The 27,718-nt window shown below is 39.6% G+C and overlaps 1 protein-coding gene and 1 long non-coding RNA gene across 6 annotated transcripts; both read left to right on the top strand.

Moving 5' to 3' along the window:
• Positions 1–481: 481 nt before the first annotated feature.
• Positions 482–27,475, top strand: eif2ak2 (eukaryotic translation initiation factor 2-alpha kinase 2). 4 transcript variants are annotated; one of them, XM_035401026.1, is made up of 20 exons: positions 482–835; positions 1,829–1,947; positions 2,153–2,288; positions 2,561–2,715; positions 3,166–3,289; positions 3,561–3,646; positions 4,328–4,474; positions 5,312–5,444; positions 6,450–6,508; positions 6,657–6,753; positions 7,183–7,217; positions 8,825–8,920; positions 9,921–10,040; positions 10,550–10,669; positions 11,661–11,865; positions 25,536–25,676; positions 26,010–26,111; positions 26,213–26,275; positions 26,817–27,152; positions 27,396–27,475. In XM_035401026.1, exons 2-19 carry the CDS (start codon positions 1,841–1,843, stop codon positions 26,943–26,945), a joined length of 2,055 nt encoding a protein of 684 aa, XP_035256917.1. In that variant the 5' UTR covers positions 482–835; positions 1,829–1,840; the 3' UTR covers positions 26,946–27,152; positions 27,396–27,475. The 4 variants fall into 4 exon arrangements, with proteins under 4 accessions (XP_035256917.1, XP_035256915.1, XP_035256914.1 ...); XM_035401024.1 differs by lacking the exons at positions 25,536–25,676; positions 26,010–26,111; positions 26,213–26,275; positions 26,817–27,152; positions 27,396–27,475 and adding exons at positions 1,579–1,653; positions 12,168–12,311; positions 12,534–12,635; positions 14,122–14,184; positions 14,881–15,891 and having other exon boundaries at positions 489–835; XM_035401023.1 differs by lacking the exons at positions 25,536–25,676; positions 26,010–26,111; positions 26,213–26,275; positions 26,817–27,152; positions 27,396–27,475 and adding exons at positions 12,168–12,311; positions 12,534–12,635; positions 14,122–14,184; positions 14,881–15,891 and having other exon boundaries at positions 490–835.
• On the top strand, positions 10,767–11,130 carry LOC118218401. Of its 2 annotated transcripts, none has more exons than XR_004763407.1 (2): positions 10,767–10,809; positions 10,930–11,130. It is a non-coding gene; the product is annotated as an uncharacterized LOC118218401 (long non-coding RNA). The 2 variants fall into 2 exon arrangements; XR_004763408.1 differs by having other exon boundaries at positions 10,805–10,839.
• Positions 27,476–27,718: the final 243 nt, after the last annotated feature.

Raw genomic sequence — 27,718 nt, 5'->3', positions numbered from 1 at the left:
AAAGCAACCAAGGAGTTTTCAGGGCTAAAAAGTGGAATGTTCTTGACTGGTCAAGTATATCACCTGACATGAATCCATCTGAACTCCATTTCACTTGCTTATTTGTCCAATGTACTTCATGGTGTACTTTAGGTCACCTAAAATGGGGATTCTTCAGGGCTGTAATTCCCACATGGATCACTGGATATGGATGTGAATACCTTTAAAGCTGACAGTCTTCACTTCAACTTCATATCAGGGTGTGAAATTAACACCTGCCACCAGCCAAATACTGGTACAAACTGTGATTGTGAATAGTAAGGTTTCCTATTCTAGCAGCCATTTTAGCAAGTTAAAGATAGTGTGGCTGGTAAAATATATTATTATTATTATTATTATTATTATTATTATTATTAATAACAATAATAATAACAAATTGTTTTTTTGGCGGGGAAGGATGAACGTGCTGCAGGCGCCAGGTTTAGGTGGGGTGCCATTGCTTTCCCCTCTCCAATAGCACAGAAAGATAAGATTATGGAGTTTTCTGACTCAGTTTAGGAAGAGAGGAATAATTATTCTTCCGACTGTTGGGGCTTGGCTCAATGTCTGGATTCTGGCAGGCAGTGGGACACTGGCTGGAGTCCTATATTTTTTGACTTTTTGAATTTCCCTCGGATGATCTGCCACACGGATTGTTTCCAGGTTTCAATAGGCTAACACGGCGCAGTCGCCATCGTTCGTGATGACGTTTATGTTGGGAAATAGAAACTAAACCTGCTCAGCAAAGCGAAACTATCTGGGTGTATTGCGGTCGTTGTCCGCCTGTAAATGGTGGCTATTCTTTGCATTTATCTCGGTAAGTGAAGCATTATAATGAAAATATTGTTTAATTTCTTCATGGCACGTGTATGATGTTCAAATGTTTTTATTAGGGGTGCACTAGTCTTTGAGATGGCCTGATCATCTGTAGCCTAGTGGTCGTAGCATTTTAGTTGGAAATAGCGTTACTGTAAAAGTTTTGGCTTTCATGGAATAGCATGCATTTTGACTGAACTTTTAAAATTCGTTGCGTAGCTAATTACATTCAATGCATGATCAATACTACGTGCCCCCGGGACAGTGTGCATGCATGTTAAGCACTACCGTAGACACTTTTGTATGTTTTGGCGTTTCTTTAGCTACTTCTGTATGTTGGTCTCTGTCTCTCACGGAAAAATGAATCACTGTCATATAAAAATGTTTTTTTGTGTGTGAGTGAAGTGCATTTGTGCCAGCTGCTCGCGCTCAGGATGTACGGTATGGAGTATCAAAAATGCGGACATAAATGGGTATTTCTGCATTTATTTATTCCTGTATTTAAGTAAATCTGGAAATAAAAAAATTGGATTTTATCTATTAATTTATTTCTGGGTTCATTAATTTATTTTGACATTTTTTTTAATGTATATCAGTTTGGCATTTTTGGTTCTCCACAGTATGGCAGCAAGAAACTTTCACGCATCCTTCCACAAGTTAGGGTCTAATTAATTCATTTCAAACTCTCAGTGTCTCCGGGGGTCAGAGAGTAAAAGTCCTGCCATGGGTTTCTTCCACCCACAGACTCAGCCAGCTTATTTTTCTAATTAGTTCTACATCCTGACTGAAGAAAATTCAGGTTCTTTGGACAAAATGCTGGTGAGAACTTTCTGAACCTGGATTTTCCACCTTAGGTGTACATTACTGTATTATGGCTAATTGTCTTGGTGGACATGATTATACATACGTACGTATTATGGCTAATGGCCTTGGTGAGCATGATTATATGTATGTATGTATGTATGATGTATGTATGTATGTGTTTCTTTTACAGGTTGTTTAGGCTATGGATGTGCAAAATTATGTTCCCAGACTGAATGAACTTGCGCAGAAATCCCGCTTGTCTCTGAGATACGAGGACGTCTGTACAGATGGACCAGACCATTGTCGAAAGTAAGTTAGAATGCTGAGTCTTTCTTAATGTGTTTATGTGATGGCACTGCTTTTTAACAGAGAGATGGCTTTCGGTATGCACTTATTGCATGTCGCTTTCGATAAAAGCGCCTGCCAAACAAATATAACGTAGTGTAATAGATCTGTGCCATAAATGAATGGTGTCATGGTTTAGAGCACTTCTTTCTTTTATCCTTGTTTCTAGATTCACAATCAGAGTTGTGCTGGATGACAAGGTCTATCCTGCTGGAGTTGGGGGCAACAAGAAAGAGGCTAAACAAAATGCTGCAAAAAATGCTCTACAAGCCATCCATGGTGAATCTGACCAGCAGGATGTCTCTGTAAGAAGACCCATGGAATTCAATCTGTGCTGTGCATCATCCTGTTTACCAAACAGTACTCCATAAGTATACTTATACAGCAACAGAAATAAGAATCAAACATTCTTTTGTTTTGTGGCTCGGTTTGCTAGAATTCAAAAGAGCTGTCATTCTCCTAAATATCTTTAACATATTCTATCAATTAAGGCGTTATTGCTGTTGTGGAATTTATTGGTGAAAAGTTAGCGTGTTGATTGGTAAATATCATGGCATTCCCAATTGGTGTTGTGCAGATGACCAGGGCAGCTGAATGTCCCTCTCCACGCCCGAGCCTTGGGCCTATCACACAGCCAAACTACGTGTGCTGGCTCAACGAGTACACCCTTAAAATGAAGTGGACTTGCAGGCCTATTGAATCAACACAACTAGGCCCGCTCAACACTGCACAGTAAGTATTCAGCCTTAAACAAAATGGGGAGGGGGCGGGGCCGGGCTGTGATGACATAGCCAGTTGGCAGTCGGTAGTTGACCTACCCCTGTTATACTTCATAGCAGCGCTGGTCACATAGTAATCTGCCACCGTCAGCTGCAGTAGGTTTCAGTACTTTAGCATGGTGCTGTATCTGCAGTGGCTTAGAGGGTGTATTCCAAATGGGAAAAAAATGGTGTGCTGTGACTGGATACAGCTTGGAGAGGAAAATGGGCCACACCTTTCTGTCAAGTTCAGGTTATGACCTCTGACCCTTTTTTGTTGTTTTACTGTTAACTGTGCTAAAGAAAGTGGTGACCGATGTACTATAGTTTGAAGCTTTAAACCTGTCACAAATTTTCACTTTTATGTAGAATGCAAATTTGATGTTGCCATAGCAATTGGGCTCAAATCTCTTTGTCCTGTTAGACGCTGCAGGTATGTCGTTGACAGCAGGGAATTCCCAGAAGCCTTTGGGAGCACAAAGAGAGAGGCCAAGGAGCTGGCAGCAAAAGCTGTGTATGAGGAGCTAATGAGAGAATTAAACAAAGAGGTGAGAGCCTGTGTATTACAGGCATGGCATGGGTGAGGTCAACAGTATGAAAATAAACTGACACATCAAACCAAATAGCCTGTTCAGTACCCAGCCTCCATTCTGGAATTGCTCTATAAAGTCAATCAGTAAAGGCTTAATACAGCCGGCCTGCCAGTGTTTTGTAGTAGTAAGTGTTATATTTGGTGAGTAACACGTTCTGTTTTTAAAATGGATGACTAGGTTAAGGTTCCCTTTGGTTGTTTCTTAATTGTTACTCTGGTTCCTTAAGGGGGTAGACGAAAGCCAACCGGGAGATACCACAGGACAAGCCACTGGACAAGATGAAGCATTGAGTCAGGGTTTGTCTGCTCTCTGGTAGGTCAATCTATACTCCACTGTATTTTTTAACATTGAGATTATTATTCTCTCAAAAAGAGTGAGCAGAGACCAGTCATTATTGAGTACTATTGTACTATTACACATCAGTGTACTATTGTACACTGTGTAGGCCTACTATTGTCCCTTACAGAAAATGCATGTGTTCAAAAACCACATATGAATTTTAAAAGTAAACCCACTTGTAAAATAAGAGCGCAAAAAGGTAACATGCTATTTCAAGTCACATCTTTTGTTTCTACATGTGAAAATTGTAGTTTGCATTTGAAAAAGTCAGTGATGTGAAAATATGAAGATGCAAATGACACAATGTGACCTATTTTCTTTTCACATGTGAATATTTTAATTCACATGTGAAAATGTTAAATTCACATCTGATTTTACTATTATACTGCATTATTACTTTATAGGGAATTGGGTCATTTTAGGGGGCATTTTTAAAGAAGTATTTTTAATACACCATTTGCAATGGATGTGCATGCATTGTTGATTTCCTCAAACTGCGTTTTAGTTCTTTAAGGTGAGTAACAGACTAGAACAGCATAAATGTGTTTTAGCACTGCCTTAAAGTATGGAATCCTTCAGTTTCATGTCTTGATTTTTGTTTCTCTTGAGTTTCCCTGATGTGTTTTCTCCCTCCCTGTCCATTGAAACCCGTGGCAGTTTGAATAGGTCCTATGCAGCTGAAACCCCGTCAATGAAGCATGAAACAAACTACATAGGAATTCTGAATACGTACTGCCAGAAGACCAAACGTGTATGTGACTACAAATTGGTTGAAAAAAAAGGTCCCCCTCACAATCCTGTGTGAGTATTTAAAAACAAAATGAAACATTTTTGACTCAAAACAACTAGCTGAAAATGCAAATGTATTGTAATCAGAGTTTTGGTCAGGATCAGGTCTAGATATTTGAACACGTGGCGCCACATCATGTGTTCAATCTGAACAACTTTCATATAATTAAAAAGGTTGTGATATTCTTCTCTGTATTATATTTTTACATATGTAAACATGTGAGCAAAATTTATGGATAAAAAATGCAATCAAATTTTACATTTTGCATATTATCCCTTATGAAACAAATCACATGTGAAATTTGCCTTTTCACAAATTAAAGACACAATTTCACATGAATTTAACATTTTCCCATGAATTAAAATATTTATATGTGAACTGGATATTTTCACATGTAATTGACTTTTTTGCAATGAAAATTCAATATTTTCATGAGAATGACTTTTTAAAATGTGAGCTACCGTTTTCACATGTGAAAACAAAACATGTGGAATTATTTTTATAGTCCACTATAAAAAGAGTGGACTATAAAAATAATTCCACTTATAAGATTAGAGTGGAAAACCTATGTTCCATAAGTCACATGTTTTGTTTTCACATGTGAAAATGGTAGCTCACATTTGAAAAAGTCATTCTCATGAAAATATTGAATTTTCATTGTAAAAAAAGCCAATAACGTGAAAATATCCAGTTCACATGTACATATTTTGGGTGTTCACATGTTTTTTTGACACAGTTTTTGAACACGTGATTTCTTTCTAAGGGATCTCCAACTAAAAGCAAAAATGTTGTACTTTTCTAAAATAAATAAATAATAATAATTAATGTCTTGTTTCATATTCTCACAGATTTGTGTATAAAGTAGTGATTGATAAAAAGGAATACCCTGAAAGCCAGGGGAAGAGTGCCAAGGAAGCAAAGCAATTGGCTTCTCAGCTGGCTTGGGAAGCTCTTCAGGAGCAGTCTGACTGGGACAGCCAGGTACTGTGGGCTTAAAACATCATCATCATCATCTTCATCATCATGTATTACATTCATGGCGATGTGAAAAAGAAAGCGCTCCCTCTTTCAGGTCTGTGGTTTTATATAGTTATGAGGACATATCTAACTCTAATTTCATATCCTCACTAAGTCCAAACAGTAGATGAATTTAACCTTGTGCGACTCTTAACATGCTCAAATTTTACTTTGTCATTATTTATTCATCCAAAAATAAGCCAACATGCAGAAGCTCCACTGCTTACATGTTAGTTAAGAAGGTAATTAGAACCAGATTCTGCTAATCTAGTGCACACAATTAGTTAACAACAGGAAGTGCTACCACCTGCTTATGACAGCAGGAACTCTGACAGTTTGGTCTGGATTATTCAAGTTTGTGTTAGAACAGCATGCCAAGGACAAAAGATAGTTGTGAAAAGCAATTGTTGCTGCTCATCAGTTTGGGAAGGGTTATAAAGCCACTTACAGATAATATGAAACCCACCATTCCATAGTGAGAAAGGTCATTTGCGTATAGAGAACATGTAGGACAGTTCACAGTCTACTCAGGAGGTGGGGGGTACTGGCAAAATCACCCAAAGATCAAATTGTATCTTCCTCTGAGAAAGTGCTGAGAACCCTAAAGCTACTTACCGAGCTCTACAGGCACCTGTCAACATGGTAAATGCTGGAGTAAATGACTGCATCATTAGGACGGCAGTGGTGGGTAATGGTTCGAGGACTGGGCTTGTGACTTAAGGGTTCTAGGTTTGATGCCCAGGTCGGACACTGTCCCAAGATAGCAGTGCATAAACAAATGCCCTCAAGCAGCGATCAGCTGAAGCAGTTTTTGTTAAGAAGGAGCGGCCCAGAATTACTCTGATGTGATATAAGAGGCTGACAAAGTCATACAGAAAAGGATTAGTCTCCTTCAGGTTATTGCATTACACGCCGCGCGAGGCACTTTGTCTTTCAGCATTTTCCCGTATGTGCGTTTGTTATCTTCAGGTGTCGGGCGGGTCGACAGTTTCAGAGGACGGCACACCGTCTCCTCCTTCTAGCGCACGGTAGGGTGCGGAGCGCCGCCGTTCGGCTGACCTGGCCGCCATTTTGTGGGAAAATGACTGGACATTTTACAGTGACTGTAATGGCGAATGCCATTATAGATGAACGACGACAGATTTCAGTTTGTGTTGTCTTGTTTTGCTCCTGCAGTGAATCTGAGGTTAAGACTGAAATGAATAACCAGGCCGAAAGCAGCAGTGGAGGCATCGTCTTCCAAAGCTCTTCCACTGCTAACAGGCCTAATATGGTGAGCTTCCCGTTCAATGCAAGACTTCAGATGTGTCGTCAATTAGCGCTGGCTTCGTTCACCCTCATCCTGACTGTCATTAAATTTAAATGTAGTTGTGCACCTAAAAAGTTAATCATTCAAATGTAGAGTATTGGTCCAGATAACATTTGTGATTTATTGTTAAATGTGCACAGGAGTTAGCCAGTCACCTGAAGTATCTAAGCATTGCTGATTAATTAAAAAAGTAAGACAGAAAAGTAAAACCAAAGTACTGTTCAAAGATAGCATTGGTCCAGTAGCACCAATTTTCTGAAAGTTTTAGCAGGATTTGTTTGCCACAAATTATTTGTACTCAATTGGGTCTGCAGAAAAAGCTTTACGTTGCACAGAAGAATGTTCTGATTATAGCAGTTGTGTTTTGTAATCCATGGATATGTTTTTTTTAAGGCCTGCAGTTCAGCAGATGTCAGACCAAAGAGAAAGTAAGTAACTTTTCTTTCATTCTTTTTATATTTCCAATTAGGTCATATGAATACCTTATATTTTGTCTTTATGAAGATATGGTTAAATACAAATGTATTTGTACGGTGATACAAATTTTGTTGTTTTGGCTCTGTACTCCAGAACATTATTTTTATTTATTTCTGCCTTTGAAATAAAACAATGAATATGGTACAGACTGTCAGCTTTGATTTGAGAGTATTTACATTCACATCGGGTGATCCGTGTAGGAATTACAGCCCTTTTTATACATAGCTCTCCATTTTAGGGGAGAAAAAGTAATGGGGCAATAGGCTGCTCAGCTGTCTCTTGGCCAGCTGTGTGTCTTTGCCCAAGAAAGCTAGCGAAAGGTCTAGAGCTGATTCTAAGCATTTGGAGTCTGTTGCTGTGTCTCTCAACAAAAAAGTGTCAAAGCCAATAAAACTGGCCATCATCAGGCTGAAAAATCAGAATAAATCGAGACATTTTGAGAAACCAGTTTGATACATTGTTAGGAAGCAAAAACATTCTGGTGAACTCAACAACAGCAAATGACCTGGTAGACCACTGAAGACCACTGTAGTCTGTAGTGACCAAAGAATACTTTTAGCTGTGAAGAAAAACCTGTTTTCAACTGCCAAACAGACCAAGAACACTTTCCAGAATGTAGGCATAGATGTGTCAAACACTACCATAAAGAGACGGCTACACCAGCATAAACCCAGAAGGTTCACACAAGATACAAACAACTGGTAAGCCTCAAGAACACAATGGCCAGGTTAGAGTTTGCAAAAAAAAAAAAAAAAATTTAAGTATGGCTTCACTTTGTCGCAGGACAATGACCTCAAACATACTGCCATAGTCCTGAGGGCCAAAAAGTGTAACATGCTTGACTGGCTCAGTCAATGACCCATCCAGAATCCAACTGAACATGCGTTGCACTTACTGAAGACAAGATTAAAGGTAAAACACCCCAAACAGGAACTGGAGGATGGCTGTGGTACAGGCCTGGCAGAGCATCACCAGGAAGATACCCAGCATCTGGTGGTGTCTATGGGTCAAGCAGTCATCGAATGCAAAGGATCTGCAAACAATTACTAAATATGTCAAATCTGTTTTAGATTACTTAAAAAATATATTTTTCACAATATTTTTGCCAAAAATGGGGGGACTATGTGTAACAAGCACGGAACCATCCAGACGCACGGCGCAACTCCCTTCCGCAGACACATTTTATCTGGCACCACCTGCTCATGCGTCCCACAAAACGTCCTTGAAAGGTCGTCTGTGAGTGAGTCACCACAATTTGCCATGCATAGCCCACGGCAGCAGTTCCTGTACGCCGTGGGAAAAAGGGCTGTGATTCCTACTCTGATCACCCAGTATGGATGTAAATATAAATTAAAGCTGACAGTGTATGGGGTTACAGTGCAGACTGTTTTTTTTCAAATCCAATGTGCTGGAGTACAGAGCCAAAACAACAAGTATTGTGTCACCGTCCCAATGACTTTACCTGTAACTTTACATGTTTGATTCAAGTTCTGAAAACTGGCTATCAAGTATGGATCCCAAATAACTTATTTTAATTAGCTTTTCTTTTTTATTTTAGATTGGCGCCTAGTTTTTCCAATGCGCTATCAAAGGAAAGTGGTGTGAAAAACAACAATTTGAAAAAAGTACCAGAAAAGACCACTACAGACTCATTGTAAGATATCAAAAATGTATCTGACAAGCCTTTTTTGAACTTTCACTTTACATGTATGCTCTGCCATGCTATGAGTGTGTGTGTGTTTGTACTGATCACAAAATATTTATACATTAATAGGTCTATACTAAAATGTAATGAATAGTATAAACCAGACCTGGGTCAAATAATCATTTCCAATATTTCATGGCCATTCAAATACATTTATTAGGATTATTTATGGAGAAAATACTTGTACAAATATATATTATATTTATATATTTCCCTGGTGGCCTCCCATCCAAGTATTAACCAAGCCCACGCTTGCTTAGCTTCAGCCTTTCAGCAGGACCTAAACAAGTGTGGGCTTGGTGTGTCACAAAAGTTGATTTACAGTACAAAGTTCAAATATTTGATCTGCATGATCTTTGCAGAATTTGATTTTATTCATCATTACTGTGATTATCTCATTCAGATCAATATTTTGACTAATAATTATGATGTATTTTTTTATTATAGTGTATTTTGATATACAGGCTAATAATATTTTACATTGTAAATATTATATTATTATGTATGTACATTTTTACATGTATTATGCATGTACATGCATGCACATTACAAATACCTCAAATAAAAGGAATTGGTCTTCCTCAGTTTATTTCTATATAACTGAAATACACGAAACAAATATTTTAAATGAAAATGATTTGATTAGTCCATACGAAATGAGTATTGTACCTTATCGAACCTGTGTTTTGTACTTGTTCCAATGACGATAATATGCACTTTTGTCCGTTGCTTTGGATAAAAGCGTCTGCTAAACAAATGTAATGTAATATAATGTAGTAGCTGTATTTGACCCAGGTCTGGTATGTACTTACATTCTTCCAGTTAGCTGTATATTCTTTTGATTACAGCAATGCACCTAAAGATAATGATATTGTAAATATATCTGCCACAGCATTTGATGCGCTATGCTTTCCAAAGAGGTATATCTAACACTCTCTGTTCTGCTCAGGTTTTTAAGGGAGTATGACCAAATACAGTCAATTGGAAAAGGAGGATTTGGCCGTGTTTTCAAGGCAAGAAAAATAATTGAAGACAAAAATGTTGCAGTGAAAATTGTGAAGAGTACAAAGTAAGTAAACTGGAGCAATTGGTTATTCCCTAATTTTCACCCCTGTCTGGAATACCCAGTCAAATCGGAACAGCATGACTCCCCAGTTACACTTGTTCCTGTGTTCACATCGCAGTCAACCAGTGGAGTAATTGTGCAGGGAGAGTGCTCTGCCAAGGCTTGCTGATCACATGGTCACTGCTGAACAACTCCCAACAGTCTGATCTCAGCAAACCCCCAGAATGCTTTTCAATGTTTTTAGTACTTCAGACTATAAAAATTATTAAAGCCATTTAAATGTGAATGTGGACATAAAACAAGAGTCTATATAATGGGCTGTAATGCATTTGACATTTTAGGAATAAACTATTTTAAGATTTAGTTATTTTTTTCATAGTGAAACATCACTTTAATATTTTGTCAATGTTGGAGTGCCTAATGTAGTTGTGCATTGTTTCTGATGTTCATAGTGTGAGGTCTGTTCCATAAAACGACAGAATATTCACCCTGAATGTGCCTGAATCTCTCAGGAAAGCCCTTCGAGAAGTCAACGCACTGTCAGACCTTCAGCATCGCAACATTGTGCGGTATTACCACGCCTGGATCGAAGACACGCGATACCAGCAGGACCCTTCTGACTGCTCCAGCAGGTCACACTAATACACCCTCAGCTCCAGCAGGTCACACTAATACACCCTCAGCTCCAGCAGGTCACACTAATACACCCTCAGCTCCAGCAGGTCACACTCAGCTCCAGCACATCACACTAATACACACTCAGCTCCAGCAAGTCATACTAATACACACTCAGCTCCAGCAGGTCACACTAATACACACTCAGCAGCTCCAGCAGGTCACACTAATACACACTCAGCTCCAGCAGGTCTAAATACACACTCAGCTCCAGCAGGTCACACTAATACACACTCAGCTCCAGCAGGTCACACTAATACACACTCAGCTCCAGCAGGTCACACTAATACACACTCAGCTCCAGCAGGTCACACTAATACACACTCAGCTCCAGCAAGTCATACTAATACACACTCAGCTCCAGCAGGTCACACTAATACACACTCAACTCCAGCAGGTCTAAATACACACTCAGCTCCAGCAGGTCTAAATACACACTCAGCTCCAGCAGGTCACACTAATACACACTCAGCTCCAGCAGGTCACACTAATACACAATCAACTGCTCGTGTTACTGGTAGCTGGTTGGGTGAACAGGGACGTTTTCCTTCTGGGCATAACCACGATTCTCGCTTGGGATATGCATGCTTAACTTGAATATCCCTTTGAGCTTCTTTTTTATGCGCATTTTGGCTCAGGAGACTTCAGTGGGCATATGATAGATGTGTAGGGAGACTCATTGAAAAGGTTTGTGCAAAAAGCTATTCAATTCTTCAGGCATTATATGCGTTTACTTAAATCAACATTTTGCAGCTTAACGCCTTGTGGACTTAGATTATAGTGAAAATGGCTTTTGACTCAGACTTGATTCTCATTTTAGGAATTAACTGTGGTACACTAATTTGACACTAAATGGTGCCAACCATGGAAGTCGTCATTTTCCATTTATCCCAGATGTGATGAAAATGTAATGTTTTTTTTCATTAAAGGATTATTTTGTTATTACAGCACTTCTGACAGCGGTTCAACAGCAAAGTATGTGTACATCCAAATGGAACTGTGTGAGGGAGGCACTCTGTGGGCGTGGATCAAAGAGCGAAACGGCAACAGCGGCCAGGAAATGAGGGACGAAAAGGCCCTGCACATTCTCCAGCAGGTGGTGGATGGGGTGCAGTACATCCATTCAAAGAAGCTCATTCACAGAGACCTGAAGGTATACTGGCTGCCACACTCAAAATGCTATGTAATGGTGAGGGAGCTGGGTTGGAGGCAAGAAGGTTGTAAGTCATTAGAGTGTAACTTCAGATAAGATACAAGCTTCCTTATGTACTATACTGCTATACCCTTCTGTGTTCTGTAATTAAACTCAACTATTCCTGAAATGCTAACAATCAATTATTTTCATAATTCTTTTAAAAGAAGTTTAGATTTGTATGATATATGTGTATGCTTTTATTTGTATTTTAGAGCATTGCAACTGAAGGTGTGTACATGTAGAATATTTTACTTTCTCAGCCATTGAACATACTGTTTGTGAGTGACAAGACAGTGAAGATCGGAGACTTTGGGCTTGTGACTTCGGCAGAGGGTGACAGCGATGAAGCCATGCTGGAGAGGACCAAAGGAAAAGGGACACGGTCCTATATGAGCCCTGAGCAGGTAACTCAGCGGAGGACGTGATTTAGGCACCAATGTTAATGGAAGCTGAGTGCGGTTGTACTTTTTGTGTCATTGCCGTTAACCTTAAAAGGTCGACCATGTCGGCGACAAAAAAAACTGAAATGGTATTTAATGTTTAATGCCGGCTTTGTTCATTTTATATATCACACATGTGTATGTGTGTGTGTGTGTGTGTGTTAATGTGCCTTAATGTCTTGACAGATGAACCAGCATAAATATGACAAAGAAGTGGATATTTTTGCTTTGGGATTGATTTACTTTGAACTTCTGTGGAGAATGACGACATATATCGAAAGATCAAAAGTATGTATCGCCCTATTGTCGTGTTCACCTATCATAATTTAAACATACATAAAGCTGGATTGACCATTGTCTCCACTGTTGGTAATATAATTTAGGTGCACACAGAGGGCTTTTATCCTGTGGGCAATTTTTGACAATATAATGGAAACACCTGTCCTAACAATATATGAACATCAAGTAACTAATAAGGTCTTTGCCTTCATAACATCTTCAGTCCATTTTGCAACACTTGCAACACTGTCAAACAAGTTCTGAGCTGTGTGTAGTGGGATATTGGACCATTCTTCAAGAAGGAAAGCCTCCAGTACTTTGAGGGATGAAGCAGGTGGAGAGCTACTTTGCACTCTGTGCTCCAGAACTTTCCATAAAAGCTCAATGATGTCATTGGGGGGAAGGAATGGATGCGTTTGGCTTCATCCTGGTGTTCGTGAAACCATCATTGAATGCGTTCAGTAGTGTGCACGGTAGTGTTATCATCTTGGAATATGGCGACGTGATAAGGATGTTTGCACTCTAGGGTGCGCTTGGTCTTGTAAAATGGTTTTGAAATTCTTGGCAGTTATACAACCATGCAGAGGAATCATTGGACCCTGGGACTCCCCATACATTTACAGATGCACCACCATGTTTAACTGTTGGTAACAGACATAGCAGTTTGAAGGCTTCCTTTGACTTTCACTAAAGATCTCTGAATCAGGAGTTTTGAACGGTGGCCCTGCCATTAAGACCAGCTTTGGGAAGATCATTATGTGTGCTTTTTATTGATACTGGGTCACTGAAGTGTTGATTCAATTAAGTGGTAATTTTTGAGGACAGAGTTTTGGGGTGCTTCACAGCTATCCTGTTAAATCCTGTCTGTCCTTATCAATGAGCTTCGTTTCGCGACCTCTCTTCCTCTTTTCCAGTGCAGTTTATTCATGTGTGGCATATATTGTCATAACTTTTTGTCACCTGCAATTCAAGCACTGACTATTTAGCCTCTTTGACATTCTTTGGTCACCCTATATTACTTTGGAAACTTGCATATCAAAGTGCTGCTTGTCAGATGTCTTATATAGCTGACACATAGCTCAAATTGGCATTCAACTTAATATGGCTCACCCACTTAGCTGCCTTTGTAATTGTGATTTAAAGTCCTTTTTCATGTCCTGTTTCTGTTATATTGTCCAATCCTTATACTTAAGTCAACCTGTTACAGAAAATCAAGAATGACAGCTGAAGACAGCTTCCTTATCTAAACATTTACTGTGGACTAATGTGGGTAAACCAGTGTGGTACTGTATGTACAACTAACTTATTTAGTCAGGGTAACTGTTTGAAACAAAAATCACTTTACATGCCAAACCTCCAATAGTGGTTCATTTTCTTGCATTTAGCAGGATGTAATACCCAGTAGTCCCCAAGCAAATTGTTCTTTAAAAAGAAAGCAACCATAAATAAGTGTTTAGCTAGCATTCTTACTACTACTAATCAATGAAATTCACAGATTTGGGAAGATGTGAGAAGGCGAAAGTTTCCAACACAGTTCTGCATGAAGCACAACACAGCGGTATGATATAGTTTTATTATATAGATGTAAAATATTGTATGGTTGAGGCTAATCTAGCCAGCTGTACGAAGTATATTTGGATGAAAATTTGGGTCAAAGTTACTTGTGTACATGAAATGCAAAAGAGAAAATAATTGTATTTGAAATTTTATTTGTGAATACCAACTCTTTTCCCGATCCTAGACAAGTACGCTCATCTAAAGCAAATATTTTGTAATATTCAAATATTAAACACAAAAACATTCTTTGAAAGTATTTAATTATTCATATGTTGAAATTACAAATGGTTTATTAATATGTCAGTGAATAAATGAATACATACATTGATTACTGTCATTAATACATGTATTAATGATTAATTAAATCATTGGTTCCCAGTCAATGGGTGCGTTTATATGCACACTAATACTCTGATCTTACTCCGAGTATGGCAGTTACTGAAATGGCCATGTATGCACATTTATCTGATTCTCTTTATCTTTATATAGCTAGTTCTGTTTCTTCTTGAAATGTGTAGCCTATGTGTGTATTCAAATAATTTGTTGCTTACACATTATATTTAATTATTTTTGAGTAACAGTTTCTGATGTAAGTTTTAATTACTTTTTGAGTAATATTTAAAACCATATTTAGTTCAGATCTGACAAAATACCTGATTATATCACAACAATTTTTTTATTTGTGTGTGTTTTTCAGTATAAACTGATTGAGCGAATGCTGTCAGAAAGACCAGAGGACAGACCAGACGCCAGAGAGATTGCCTCAGAACTGGCTAAATACTGCACTAGCATTAAAGAAGATCAGAATGCACTTCAGGAACTGAAAACAGTTTGAGGTTACAGGAGGGAAAAACGAAAACACCTGTCATGACGTGTGCCTTTAAACATTGTGCTCCTTACACCAGGTTATGCATCTCTCTCTGTTAGCCTTGGATACAAGCGGCTTTGCCACTGCAGTTTGAAAGAACACTGCTGAGATGCTGTACCTTGACATCCATTCAGAAAAAAAAAACACGTCGGTGGACAATGAATCCATGTAACGTCATGATAAAATCATGTGACCCCCTTCCTGTGCTGCTGTAAATCAACTACTATGCACCTGTCGTACCTGTAATAGTAATTGATAAGCACTTGCACCTTTAAATTCTTACACATTATGCACTTCTAGTTCTTTTTATTTTATTTTAACAACACATATTAATTTTGGTAAAAGCAAAGTCCTTTTGAAGTGCAATGCAGTAAATGAATGGATGAATAGATCAGCCATTCTAATGCTGGGTGAAATCTCTTCACCAAGTCTGCGTGCTTTATATATTCAGTTGGGTGTGGATGTGTCTGTCTCATGATCTCAGTTTTACTGATATCCAATTTTAATTAAGTGATGTAAAATCATGTTTCATTTTACATTTCATGAATTGCTATTTCAATGTAGGATACTACATAACATTGAAATCATTATTAGTGTCTGGTGGGTGTTCTTACAGTGGTCATATGGGATTATTGCTTCCAATAATTATTTTAGAGGTCATAAGGGTCATATTCTTTTTTTCTGTGATTATTCTGTCATGTCTCGTTATGTCAAGGACACATTAAGGTCTGACTGAATGTTATCTGCCAGATGACATTGTGAATTGATGCTCAGTTTGCCTGTAACATTGCTGCTAATTTTAAGCTACATAAAATTTAATTAAATGGGTTTTAAATTTGTCTTTATCGCCTTGAATTTTTTTATGTCATCATTATTCACAGTAAATGTCGGGATACTGTCACTATGCAGTAGTTTCTCCGTTATGTAGTTACATATTCTTTTCCACTTTCCAAAAACCCCGTAAATCTGCATACAACTTCAGGATAAAATAGCATATGAAATAAGTCAATAAAACTATGTATTTATATTGTATTAAGAAAAGTTTATTAACAAAATTCAACACGTCGGACTCGGACACAGCCTTCGGAAATTGCAAAACCATACGTGACCATGTAGCTACATTCAAGCGTTTGTAAAATTACGAAAATATAGTTCGTGCTAGTGCCCATAGTAGGTTACTTCTAAATTCCTAAAATGTATTAATTGCGTTTTCGAGTGCATTCAAATTCGCAATTCGCAAATAAGATTCCGCCCTTCGCAAAGGGTGGACACCAACTGAGTCAGAACCGGTTCCGTAACTTCCGTTTACTGGAAAAAGAAACTAATATTCCACCTGAAAGTAGTAGCCTACATGCATTCATTGCAGGCTATCGGTCTTTAATGAACCAAACAGAAAAGTCGCGATCTTAAACTGGTCCAAAAGGGTAAGGAATGTTATTATATCATCATATCCGTTCAATACGTATATCTGCTAAACCAATAATGTATTGCATTGCATGAAAATTGGAGCTGTACGAAATCAGTTTGACTCTGTTGACGGTGTTTGGAACTGGTTGCTCCACTTTACATTAAACATATTTGTTGAAGTAGCCTACATGTAGGCCTACGTAGCCTACAATAAATAAAACACAGCAGTCATATGCTATGCAACGGCATCCATAGGCTATAGCTTTTTGTGCTTAGTAGCCTGTAGTAGGCTACGCAATATAACTAAAGTGTTCGTGCTTGCTCGAAAATTACCATTCTTGAAATAATGTTCTATTTACTTAGGCTACTTTGTTTAGCCTTTATTTAACCAACAACAAATCTGTTATGCTACACAATATCAGAGACAGACAACATTTAACATATTGTAGCGAGACGGGACTCCATCAGAAACCTGGCGCTGAATCAATTCACACTCAAGAAAACACTACTGCGGAACTCAACCCGGACACAAGACAACCACCAGATTTGCTTTTCGTAGCCATCGCAGACCTGCCAACCTTAGGAAAATATTTTTCATCACCAAATAGTCAGTGTTAGGCTTAGTTCACATTCAAATTCGCAATTCGCAAATAAGATTCCGCCCTTCGCAAAGGGTGGATACCAACTGAGTCAGAACCGGTTCCGTAACTTCCGTTTACTGGAAAAAGAAACTAATATTCCACCTGAAAGTAGTAGCCTACATGCATTCATTGCAGGCTATCGGTCTTTAATGAACCAAACAGAAAAGTCGCGATCTTAAACTGGTCCAAAAGGGTAAGGAATGTTATTATATCATCATATCCGTTCAATACGTATATCTGCTAAACCAATAATGTATTGCATTGCATGAAAATTGGAGCTGTACGAAATCAGTTTGACTCTGTTGACGGTGTTTGGAACTGGTTGCTCCACTTTCCATTAAACATATGTGTTGAAGTAGCCTACATGTAGGCCTACGTAGCCTACAATAAATAAAACACAGCAGTCATATGCTATGCAACGGCATCCATAGGCTATAGCTTTTTGTGCTTAGTAGCCTGTAGTAGGCTACGCAATATAACTAAAGTGTTCGTGCTTGCTCGAAAATTACCATTCTTGAAATAATGTTCTATTTACTTAGGCTACTTTGTTTAGCCTTTATTTAACCAACAACAAATCTGTTATGCTACATAATATCAGAGACAGACAACATTTAACATATTGTAGCGAGACGGGACTCCATCAGAAACCTGGCGCTGAATCAATTCACACTCAAGAAAACACTACTGCGGAACTCAACCCGGACACAAGACAACCACCAGATTTGCTTTTCGTAGCCATCGCAGACCTGCCAACCTTAGGAAAATATTTTTCATCACCAAATAGTCAGTGTTAGGCTTAGTTCACATGCTTTCGCACGTACCACTTCGCTTTGCACGCACACACAAGCCTTTCTTAATAATTCTAGTTTTGACTGTTGAAGTGATCAGGCAAAATTGTATAATTTGACCTGATTCTAAAATATCACTTGCACTGCACTGGGCTATATTATGATATACTTGAAAGTCAAAAGTTTGAGTACACCTGCTTAAAACAATTTTTTCATGATTAATATTTCATTATATGATATGGTTATCAGTTTGTATAAGCACACATAAGTAAATTGCATTCAATTACTTATTAAAAATGGAAATAATTAACTTTGTATATTGTAACGTATGTTTTCATTTTCAAGTATTTACAGAAACGTATGTTGTAATGTAAAAAAAAAAAGAGAATAAAACCAAGTTTCTGTTCATGATTTCCATTTTTATTTAATAATTAAATAATTGAATCAGCTTATATAGGCACACATCATATAGGTCTAATGAAAAAAAAAGTATTCAATTGAATAATTATCTAGGAATGCAAGCTTTTGTAACTAGAGGTTTAGCTAAATTATTACCTGAAGCTCCTTGGTGGCTAATGTCAAAATCATAATTGCACAATGTGAAAAATGCATGTTGCGGAACTTTTGAGGGGAGGAGGCACGGCCATTGCTCCTGATATTTTGCGAGGGACTTCTGGGGGGCATGGACACGCTTCTTTTTAGTAGGTCTGTTGCTCTCTCTCTCTCCTTGTTAGTATCCTCGTCATCTGACGCCATGATTACTTTCTGCAAGGCTGGTCGGGTGACTGGCTGCAATAATAGGAATTATTTGCTACGTTAGCAGTCAAAACCTCAAACACCTTTGCAATGGTCACTTTGCTCCAACAGAGCGTGCGCGATTGAAAGTTTGAACAGGGAAACTCGGCTTCCGAAAAACTTCAGAGGAGGATTCTTTTATGGTCGTCTAGTGCAGCTGTAAATAGCACACGCCATAATGTAATCACTACGAAATGGGATGCCTGCATTTTCTGACTTCGCACAGGTGGACCATGGTCGGAGCCGCCATGTCAAGGCCAAGAGGCGCCACCTCCCACCCCAGTGACCATAGACTGTAGCCCCTACTGTAGCTTAGTCCTCTGCAGTAATCAGGAAGTGACGCAAACTGTACCTCATTGGTCCACAACAAATATTATAACAGTGCCCAAATGACACAATAAATCATGAAATCGACCCATGGACAGTCATAAGACGAATAAGATACACATATTGTGACTATTTGTTGTCATGAGAAAAAATTATTGACTTTGTATTTTGGCCGCATTTGTACCCTAGACTTACATGGAAACCGTATATGAAAACACCTATACTGGAGCCAACCGTAGTGGCGCTAGTGAGCAACCAGGAACAACAAGACCAGGAAATGAGCTTCAAATACGTCTGGTATTTGGGCGCTTGGTGTCGCAGTTTGGAGCTGGCTAGAGGCAGGAGTGGCCGTGGTTGGCTAAAAAGTTAGAGCTAGGCCAATCAGCGACTACTCCAGCAAGTAAACCTTATTTGCATAGCCCAGTCGATATAAGGGGAGACTCCGAGCAGGGTTTGTTACTTCAATTGATGAAGTGGCATACGAAGACGGTTAAGAAGGTTAATTCAATCACATTCTATTCTAAACAATAAGAAAACAACCATTTGGTTATTCTAACAAAAAAAAAAGGAAATAAATAACCCATTGGCGTGTAGCAATTCCAACAACACACGTTTACATTTACAGGCTACCGTCATGTCATTTGCACAATAGGCTAGTGCCACTTAGGCCTATATAGGCCACATCGCACATACCAACATGCATGAGTGATTTAAATCCTGAAACACTACTGGTAAATGCTAGCAAGCTAATTACTATGAACAATAAAAATGAGTTTATCAATAATAAACAATTAACATCTGCATAATTTCTTTATCCGCATCCTTATAGCTAGTGATAAAGAAAAAGAAAACTGGACTCACCAAAATGAGACAGCCTGTGGTGGTAAAACAAGTAAATAATAAATTATTGTTTGTCAACATACTAACATTACTTGCTGCCAGTGTCCTCCTCGTGTAAAATGCTTGCCCTACATTCTCTGTTTGCGTTCAGAAAGACAAGGGCATCAACATGGGCTGGATGCAGGCTTGACTGCTGTCGGGTGACTGTTCCTGGCCAAGGAAAAAATCCTTTCGCTTGGGGTGCTGGTGGCTGGGATAGCCAGGTAGCGTTTAGAAAGCTTGGCTAGACGGGGGAACCAGTCCTCGTTACCTGCCCACCACTCCAGTGGGTTTTTCCATTGTGGGGATATGTGGTGCCTGGAAGTAATCCAGTACCTCATCTGCACTGCTGCTGGCCCTCTTTTTCTTCTTACTTTCATAATGAGGTTAAAACAACTCTTCAGAGTCAATCTCTAGCCTTGCTTTTTTGCTTCTTAATCTCCGGTTCTGGTCTGTTGTGATCAGTGCTGTCCACGACGTAGGTCTCGGCATCATCATGTTCATTTACAGTGGAAATTAGACACATTATCGGCAGAATTATATTTTGACTATTTAACTAGCTACAATTATTTGAGCAACACGGTCCAATTAGCAAAGACGAAATATCCATTGTTAAAAGTAGCTAGATTGCTTACCTGTAGCTCCAGACTGTTCCTCCCCTCCTCCTTCTTCAGTCAGATACATCTGGGCCTCATCTCTGGTTTTCTCTGGGAGGAATTGTACATGCTTAAACCGGGGGTCTAACATGCATGCCACGTTTGGGATGGACTCTGCCAATCCATCAGACTCCAGCTTGAAGCGTGTTATGAGCTGTTTCTGCACCGTGTCCTTGAAAGAGCGAATAGTCACCAGATCAGACTCTCTGGTTCGCCATGTGCTGTCAGTCAGGTTCAGCAGGCCGGGCTGACGTGTAACTGTCCACACATGATTGTTGTCACCTTCACTAGAGGCCTCAGCACTGGGAGCAGCTGCTCAATCAATTCCCACTGGGAAGCTCTCATGGTCAGGGATTTTCAGAGGTTTGCTTTCATGACGGTCCCATCCGTGAGCACGGCCTGCACTGGGATTCACTGCTCATACAGTCATTCGAGCATGATGAACGTAGAATTCCAGCGTGTCGCACAATCGTTTCGGAGTTTATTCTCTTTGATGGCCAGCTGTTCCTGGCGTGTCTTCAAACCACAAGTTGCTACTGCAGAGTGGCGGAAATGACTGACTACATGTCTGGCAGCATTGGTGGTTTTCGCAATCTCCGGTAAGTTCAGCCCAGCTTTTACTGCTAGCTGCAGAGTGTGTCCGGTGCAAGGTGGTGAGGAAACTGCTCACAGATCTCCATTGCCAGATTCATGCTACTTGCATTGTCATGAATGGTGCAAAAAACAACCAGGCCCCAGTCCTCGATGTAATGAGTGGTGATTGTAATATATGGATCCATAGTGCAAGATGTCCATAGCTTAGTGGTTAATGAGACACTGTTATCTTTCATATCCATGGCAAACGTCGTTCTCATAGTGTCGTACTGGTGGGTGATGGTGTTCCAAAGCATAGCGTGTGATCGGATTGTGTAGCCCGGCTCGAAAAACTTTATGATGTCCTTGAAGCCATCTCCAGAAACGGCAGAGACTGGTCGGATATCCTTGACAATGAAGCTGACAAGTAAAGCTGTTATCTGCTCTCTTCTCTTGTCTGTGACCAAGTGTTTGGAAAACTCACTAATGCTAGTCTGCCTCGGTGCAGCACGTTGCATCTTGTTGGTGCTAGCTGTTGGCAGCGGATGTTTCATTTGGAGGTGGTTATGCATAGCAGACATATTTTTGTTGTACTTCAGGGTAGCCAGACACAACCTGCAGTTAACAGCAGAATTTGCGTCATCTTTTGTAAAGTATTTCCAGACTACTGATGAATGCTGAGCCTGGGGTTTAGCCACACTGATTTCTGGGACCTCTTGCCGCATGTAAGCTGCTGCTGCGGTAGCCGCCATTTTGCAGTGTTGTCCACAACTAGTCGACTTCTGCCCACAGTGCCGACTAGTGGATCTAGTAGTCGACTAGTCGACTAGTTGGTGAAATCCCTAGTCAGTGCCCATGGCATGGGCAACTTGCACATCTGTGAGGCACCATTAATGCAGAAAGATATGTACATATTTTAGAGCAAGATACGCTGCCATCCAGACGCCGTCTTCTCCAGGGACGTCCCTGCATTTTCCAGCAGGACAACGCCAAACCACATTCTGCCTGGATTACAAGTGCATGGCTGCGTAAGCAGAGAGTGCAGGTGCTATATTGGCCTGCCTACAGTCCTGACCTGTCTCCGATTGAGAATGTGTGGCGCATTATGAAGCGCAAAATACAGCAACGAAGGCCCCGTACAATTGCGCAACCGAAGACCTAAATAATGGAAGAATGGGGGAAAATCCTGCTTGCTAAACTTAACCAACTGGTGTCTTCAGTGCCCAAACACTTAAGTGTTATTAAAAGAAAAGATGATGTTACACAGTGGCAAACACTTGACTGTCCCAACTTTTTTGGAGCGTGTTGCAGTCATCAGATTTTAAATGAGTGTATAATTAAACAACAAAAAAAAAAACAATTAAATTCACAAGGTAAAACATCAATTAATGTTCTGTTGTAGTGTTTTAAATATAGTACAGGGTGAACAGAATTTACATTATCAGTCCTTTTTGTTTTATTAGCTTTTTCCATACTTTCCCAACTTTTTTGGAATTGGGGTTGTACATTTAATGTGCATTTCTGTGTCTTCTGCCGTAGCTTAACTGCATAGATCTGGTCATGCACTGTAATTACACGGTGGGGCATGCACAGACATTTTGAGGGGCAGGGGCTCAAGCCCAGAAAAAGCTACTTAAGTCTACAATTACTCTAATCTTGGAATTGCTCTTCCTCGGTGGTCATCTGAAATAGGCCAAGGGGATGAAAAGTGACGCGGGGCTGGCTTGTTTCCTGTTGGACCTTTAAGTAATGTTACTCCTAGATATGCTGCTAGAGTTGCCAGACATCCAGCGTTTAAGTGAAATGTCCACTTCCAAAATTATTTGTACATGTCTGGTTTGTGGTCTCGACTGGGGAATGTAGCCTAATGTCCAGTCCGAGTTACAGATGGGAGAAATTTACCTGTAGTTTCTAATGAACTTGGACATCTGTGACTAGGTTGGGTACTCTGGGTGAGTGGGCGGGTTTCAAGATGGAGGAGAAGACTTTTTTTGATTGTAAACACAGGCTAAACAAATCCAGCATGGTATGCCTTTAAAATCAATATTGATTTTTATTGTATGTTGCTTACTTCCAACACATAATATCCATTATCTAACGTTCATTATCTAATGTTATGCTGACTGTTAATATTAACAAAATCACTTAGTTTAGTGGAAAACAATGAGTTAACATGCTTTAACTCAGAACTCTAACTTTTGATAAGGGCATCATTCATTATTCTACAGCGCTGCTGGTACTGGCTCCCACAGTGTTTTGAACTGAGACTCTACGATCTGCCAGTGCTCTAAACATTGGCTCATTGGAGTGAACAATGCTGACACAACTCTCTTTTTCTAGGGCTCTGGTTAACGGCAAGGGAAATCCACACAAGTTTTCACACAAGCGTGGCAGAAAGTGACAAAGCACATAATACCAAAGTCTGTGTGAGAATACCAGAGCAATGGAGAACTTGGAAGAGAAAATATATGCTTTCCTAAAGGGAAAGGGAGCTGGGGCCCAGTTAAAGGCCTTGGAGATCGCCAAAGGTGTGGGGCTGAGGACAGTCAAAGACGTTAACAAGGCCCTGTACAGCTTAAAGAATAAGGATTATCTTAAAAAAACAAGGGACACCCCGCCACTCTGGTCTCTAGAGGCGTCTGCTGGGTCAGTAATTCAAACTTCTGTGTGCGTGCAGTGCCTGAGTGAAAAAATCTGCTTGCATGTGTGCGTTTCAAGGTTTCATCATTTTAAGTGTTTTTTTGTCAGCAGTGACGCCTCAGGTGACTCAATAGCGTCAACATTCAATGAAAGCAGTGACACGCTCACATCTCATTCGACTGTCTCAAGGTATGTGATACCACTGTACCTCGTAGGAGCAGACTGGCTTTTAGCTTCACCTGTATACCTGCAAAAGTGTTCAGTTCATGCACCAAGCCTTTAGTATTTCCACACCCTTTACAGAACTCAGTAACTTACCGAATAACTTTATTTACTGAACATTTGTGCCGGAAGTAATATGGTAAACACAACAAACACTCTTAATATATTTGTTTTTAGTTGTGTTCTTGAGTTCAAATGTGAGACCAAAGCTGTTTGGGAGGAGTGTGTCCAAAAAAACAAAACTAATGTGTGACAACATTAGCCACTGGTTGTAAGGATAATGTGCATGTCTCTAACAGCAGAATAAAGTAGCTGTTCACTGGATCCAGGCAGGACAGTCTGACATGGTGGCTGTAATTATTTCCAGAAGGAGAGATGTTACCTGCATAATGTACCTTAGAAGACAATCTGTGTGTTATACAGGATGTAAAATTATTATTATTTTTTAAATTAAATGTATTTAATTTTTGCATTTTTAGGTTTCAGGAGGACTGGATTTCAGTAAGGATGCTCAGTCGAGGTGGCTTTGGGTCCGTTTATATTGCAACTAAAAAGCATGATGAGATCGATTATGCGATTAAGGTGGTAGAATTTGACAAGTGAGTGATTTTAAATGATTTTAAAAAACTTAAACAGAAAGCAACATGTATACTATATACTTAAATATGAAATGCATATTCTGAATTGAAGTACATTACCATACAAAAAAATTGTCAAAATTGATTGTTTCCCCCACTAAAAAGTTTGTGTCTAAATGCTGATAGTATTTTTTAAATTGCTTGTCCCTACTCTCTTAGGCATGCGTTACGTGAAGTCCGAGCTTTGGCAAAGTTTGATCATTCCAACATTGTGCGTTACTTCACAGCTTGGGAAGAATCAAGTCCCCTACAGTCCAGTGAAAGCGGAGAGTAATGAGAAATGCTTATGAGCTAATTCTTCACTCTTATTAATTCAAGTTTGTTTTGTGCAAATAAATACACGTTTTTAGTGATGGTCAACATTTTTTTTTCAGGTCAACAGATGAATGGAACGAATCAGCGTCAACAAACGCATCCAGCAAATCAAAGTAAAGTTTACTCGTACTCTCTATATACGCCTCACAAACTAGCCCCTGGTTAAACTTCTTTAATTTGTTTGATAATAAGTGTGTTTTGCAGCTACCTTTCTTCTACTGCATATTGTTTCTCATATCGCATATTGTTTCTGCCTGTCTTCTCATGGTTTCACTGTGTTCTCCCAGCAGTGTCCCCAAGATATACCTCTACATTCAAATGGAGTACTGTGGCGGAGGGACACTGAGTAATTGGATTATTGAAAGGAACAGCGAGGTAACCAGAAGCAAAAAGGAGGCACTGGACATATTTCACCAAATAGTGAACGGAGTGGAATATATTCATTCCCAGGGACACTTTCACAGAGACTTGAAGGTAGGCGTTTGAACTCAGTCAAATGTCAGAACATTGAGGAATACAAATGAAATACGTTAGCTGGTTGCATGTTATTTGAAAAGTGATTACATGCACAGATTACACAATGTATGTTTTCCTTTGCTGTAGCCTGACAACATACTGTTTGGAAGAAATGGTAAAGTTAAGATTGGAGACTTTGGACTTGTGACAACAATAACGAACAGAAATGGCGCTTCCATTGAAAGGACCATGAGGACAGGAACGCCATCTTACATGAGCCCCGAACAGGTTATAAATATATATTAATTTTATTTATACTCAAGGCTAATGTTGGGCAGACTGTCTGCATGTACTGGGAGGACTGTGTCCTGAATCTCCGTCCATCCATCCATTATCTATGCCCGCTCGTGTCCTGAGTCTTAATATGAAAAAGTGGGTCATTTAAAGGCCATTCTATCAGGAGATGGCTGACGAACGTGTAGTTAGAGACCCTGTTCAAACAGGTATGAATGGGCGCAAAAGATGAAGAATCAATCTGGGGTTACTTTGGATAGTCATTTATGCTCTCTGTTAGATTGATACCAACTGCTGTTTGTAATAGGATTAAATTTACTTTGACAGGAAGACCAGAGGTCATATGATGAAAAAGTGGATATTTTTCCCCTTGGCCTGATCTTTTTCGAACTCCTCTGGAGGATTGGAACTGGAATGGAGCGGGCAAAGGTGAGGGAGTAGATGATCATTCAGACTTCACCCCAGTGGTTTTTAGTGAACTGAATGGACGCCATTTTGTTTATAAATTGTACCATATTGTCATTATACAGCTTTGGGTTGGTCTGAGGCGTGGAGAGCTTCCGGAGGAGTTCCGTAAAGAGTACACCACCGAGGTGAGCATCGCTGAAACCTCATCAATATGTCGCGCTCCTTATTCGCTTTAGAGTCATTGTTCTTGCCATTTCAGTCCATCAGGTCTGCAGTTATGGAGTGCGTTGCCTCTCTCCATCTCTTCAGTGATGGAGTGCGTTGCCTCTCCTCCATCTCTCCAGTGATGGAGTGCATTCCCCATCAATATAAACATATATTATAAGCACAGCAATATTCTCAGATGATGGTAGCACTCCCAATAATGTGGAGTATAGTGAATCAGGTTTCCCCAAAGGCTGTGGGTTTTTAGAGGCTTTTCTGTCACTGTTTCTTCAGTGTCCTAAATGAATGCAGGAGACGTAAGCAGAAAGCTTAGATGATCCGTCTTGTCCATTTGTTTTAGAATTCAGAATCTTGCTCTAACAAATCTTAGGAAGTTCTGGTAGAGGTAATGTGGATCCTGGTTTTGCCATCGGTATGTTTCGGTGTATTGTTTTAGTAGTGAGAAGGAGAGAAGGATTGGCTGTGCAGAGCGCATGATGTATATCGGTTTGTTTTTTTCAGCATGTGCTCATCCGCAAGATGCTCTCTGAAGCTCCAGCAAACAGGCCAGGGGCCAAAGACATTGCCAAGCAGCTGAACGTCCTGCTCAAAGAGCAGACCTTTCCGATTCCTAAGAATATTACCGTTTGAGCATTGTTCAACAATGAGTGTTTACAAAGCACAATTAATTAACTGTGTGGGATAGACATGCATTCACCAGGGTTGATGTCAAACAGTGTCAGTGCTAAAGCTCTTATGCACTCTTATAATGACCTTGCATATCAGACAGTTTCCTTATGTTTTTATGACCTAATCATGTTCTGGGAGAGGGCTTTTTAACTGCTTTTACATGGAGCCTGGGTTTATAACGGAGTGTGGCACAGTGGGTAAGGAACTGCGCTTGTAACCGAAAGGTCGCAGGTTCGAATCCCGGGTAAGGACACTGCCGTTGTACCCTTGAGCAAGGTACTTAACCTGCATTGCTTCAGTATATATCCAGCTGTATAAATGGATACAATGTAAAGTGCTAAGTAAAAGTTGTGTAAGTCGCTCTGGATAAGAGCGTCTGCTAAATGCCTGTAATGTAATGTAATGTAATAATGTTCTAAACAGGAAAGATCACGCAAAAACAATTTTTTCGCAAAGAAACATGTATGTAAAACATACAGCATGTACTTTTATAAAAATGTTATAAAAACGTTTCTGTTTCTAGTGTTAACAGAGTGTGGGGAAATATAAATATAAAGCAGGTATATGCTTTTAAAAAGAACTACTGGAAAAAGATATGTTGGAGCTGCCAGGTAGCTTGTCCATCTGAAACACTTGGTTATGGCACAATGACAGGTGTTAAAACCTGACCATTCTGATGTAGACTGTGATCTGGGGAATGAGGGTTTTAATTGGCCGGGCTGTCACATCATGTG

The sequence above is a fragment of the Anguilla anguilla genome, chromosome 18 (genome assembly GCF_013347855.1).
Source record: "Anguilla anguilla isolate fAngAng1 chromosome 18, fAngAng1.pri, whole genome shotgun sequence".
Classification (NCBI taxonomy): domain Eukaryota; kingdom Metazoa; phylum Chordata; class Actinopteri; order Anguilliformes; family Anguillidae; genus Anguilla; species Anguilla anguilla.
The sequence above is the reverse complement of the archived record's forward strand: the minus strand, read 5'-3'. Positions and strand labels throughout refer to the sequence as shown.

Coding starts and splice junctions, on each gene's coding strand:
- eif2ak2 (XM_035401024.1), top strand. CDS start 1,841: ATGGATGTGCAAAATTATGTTCCCAGACTGAATGAACTTGCGCAGAAA. Junction 3,290..3,560: donor TGAGAGAATTAAACAAAGAG/GTGAGAGCCTGT, acceptor TGGTTCCTTAAG/GGGGTAGACGAAAGCCAACC. Junction 5,445..6,449: donor AGTCTGACTGGGACAGCCAG/GTACTGTGGGCT, acceptor TGTTATCTTCAG/GTGTCGGGCGGGTCGACAGT.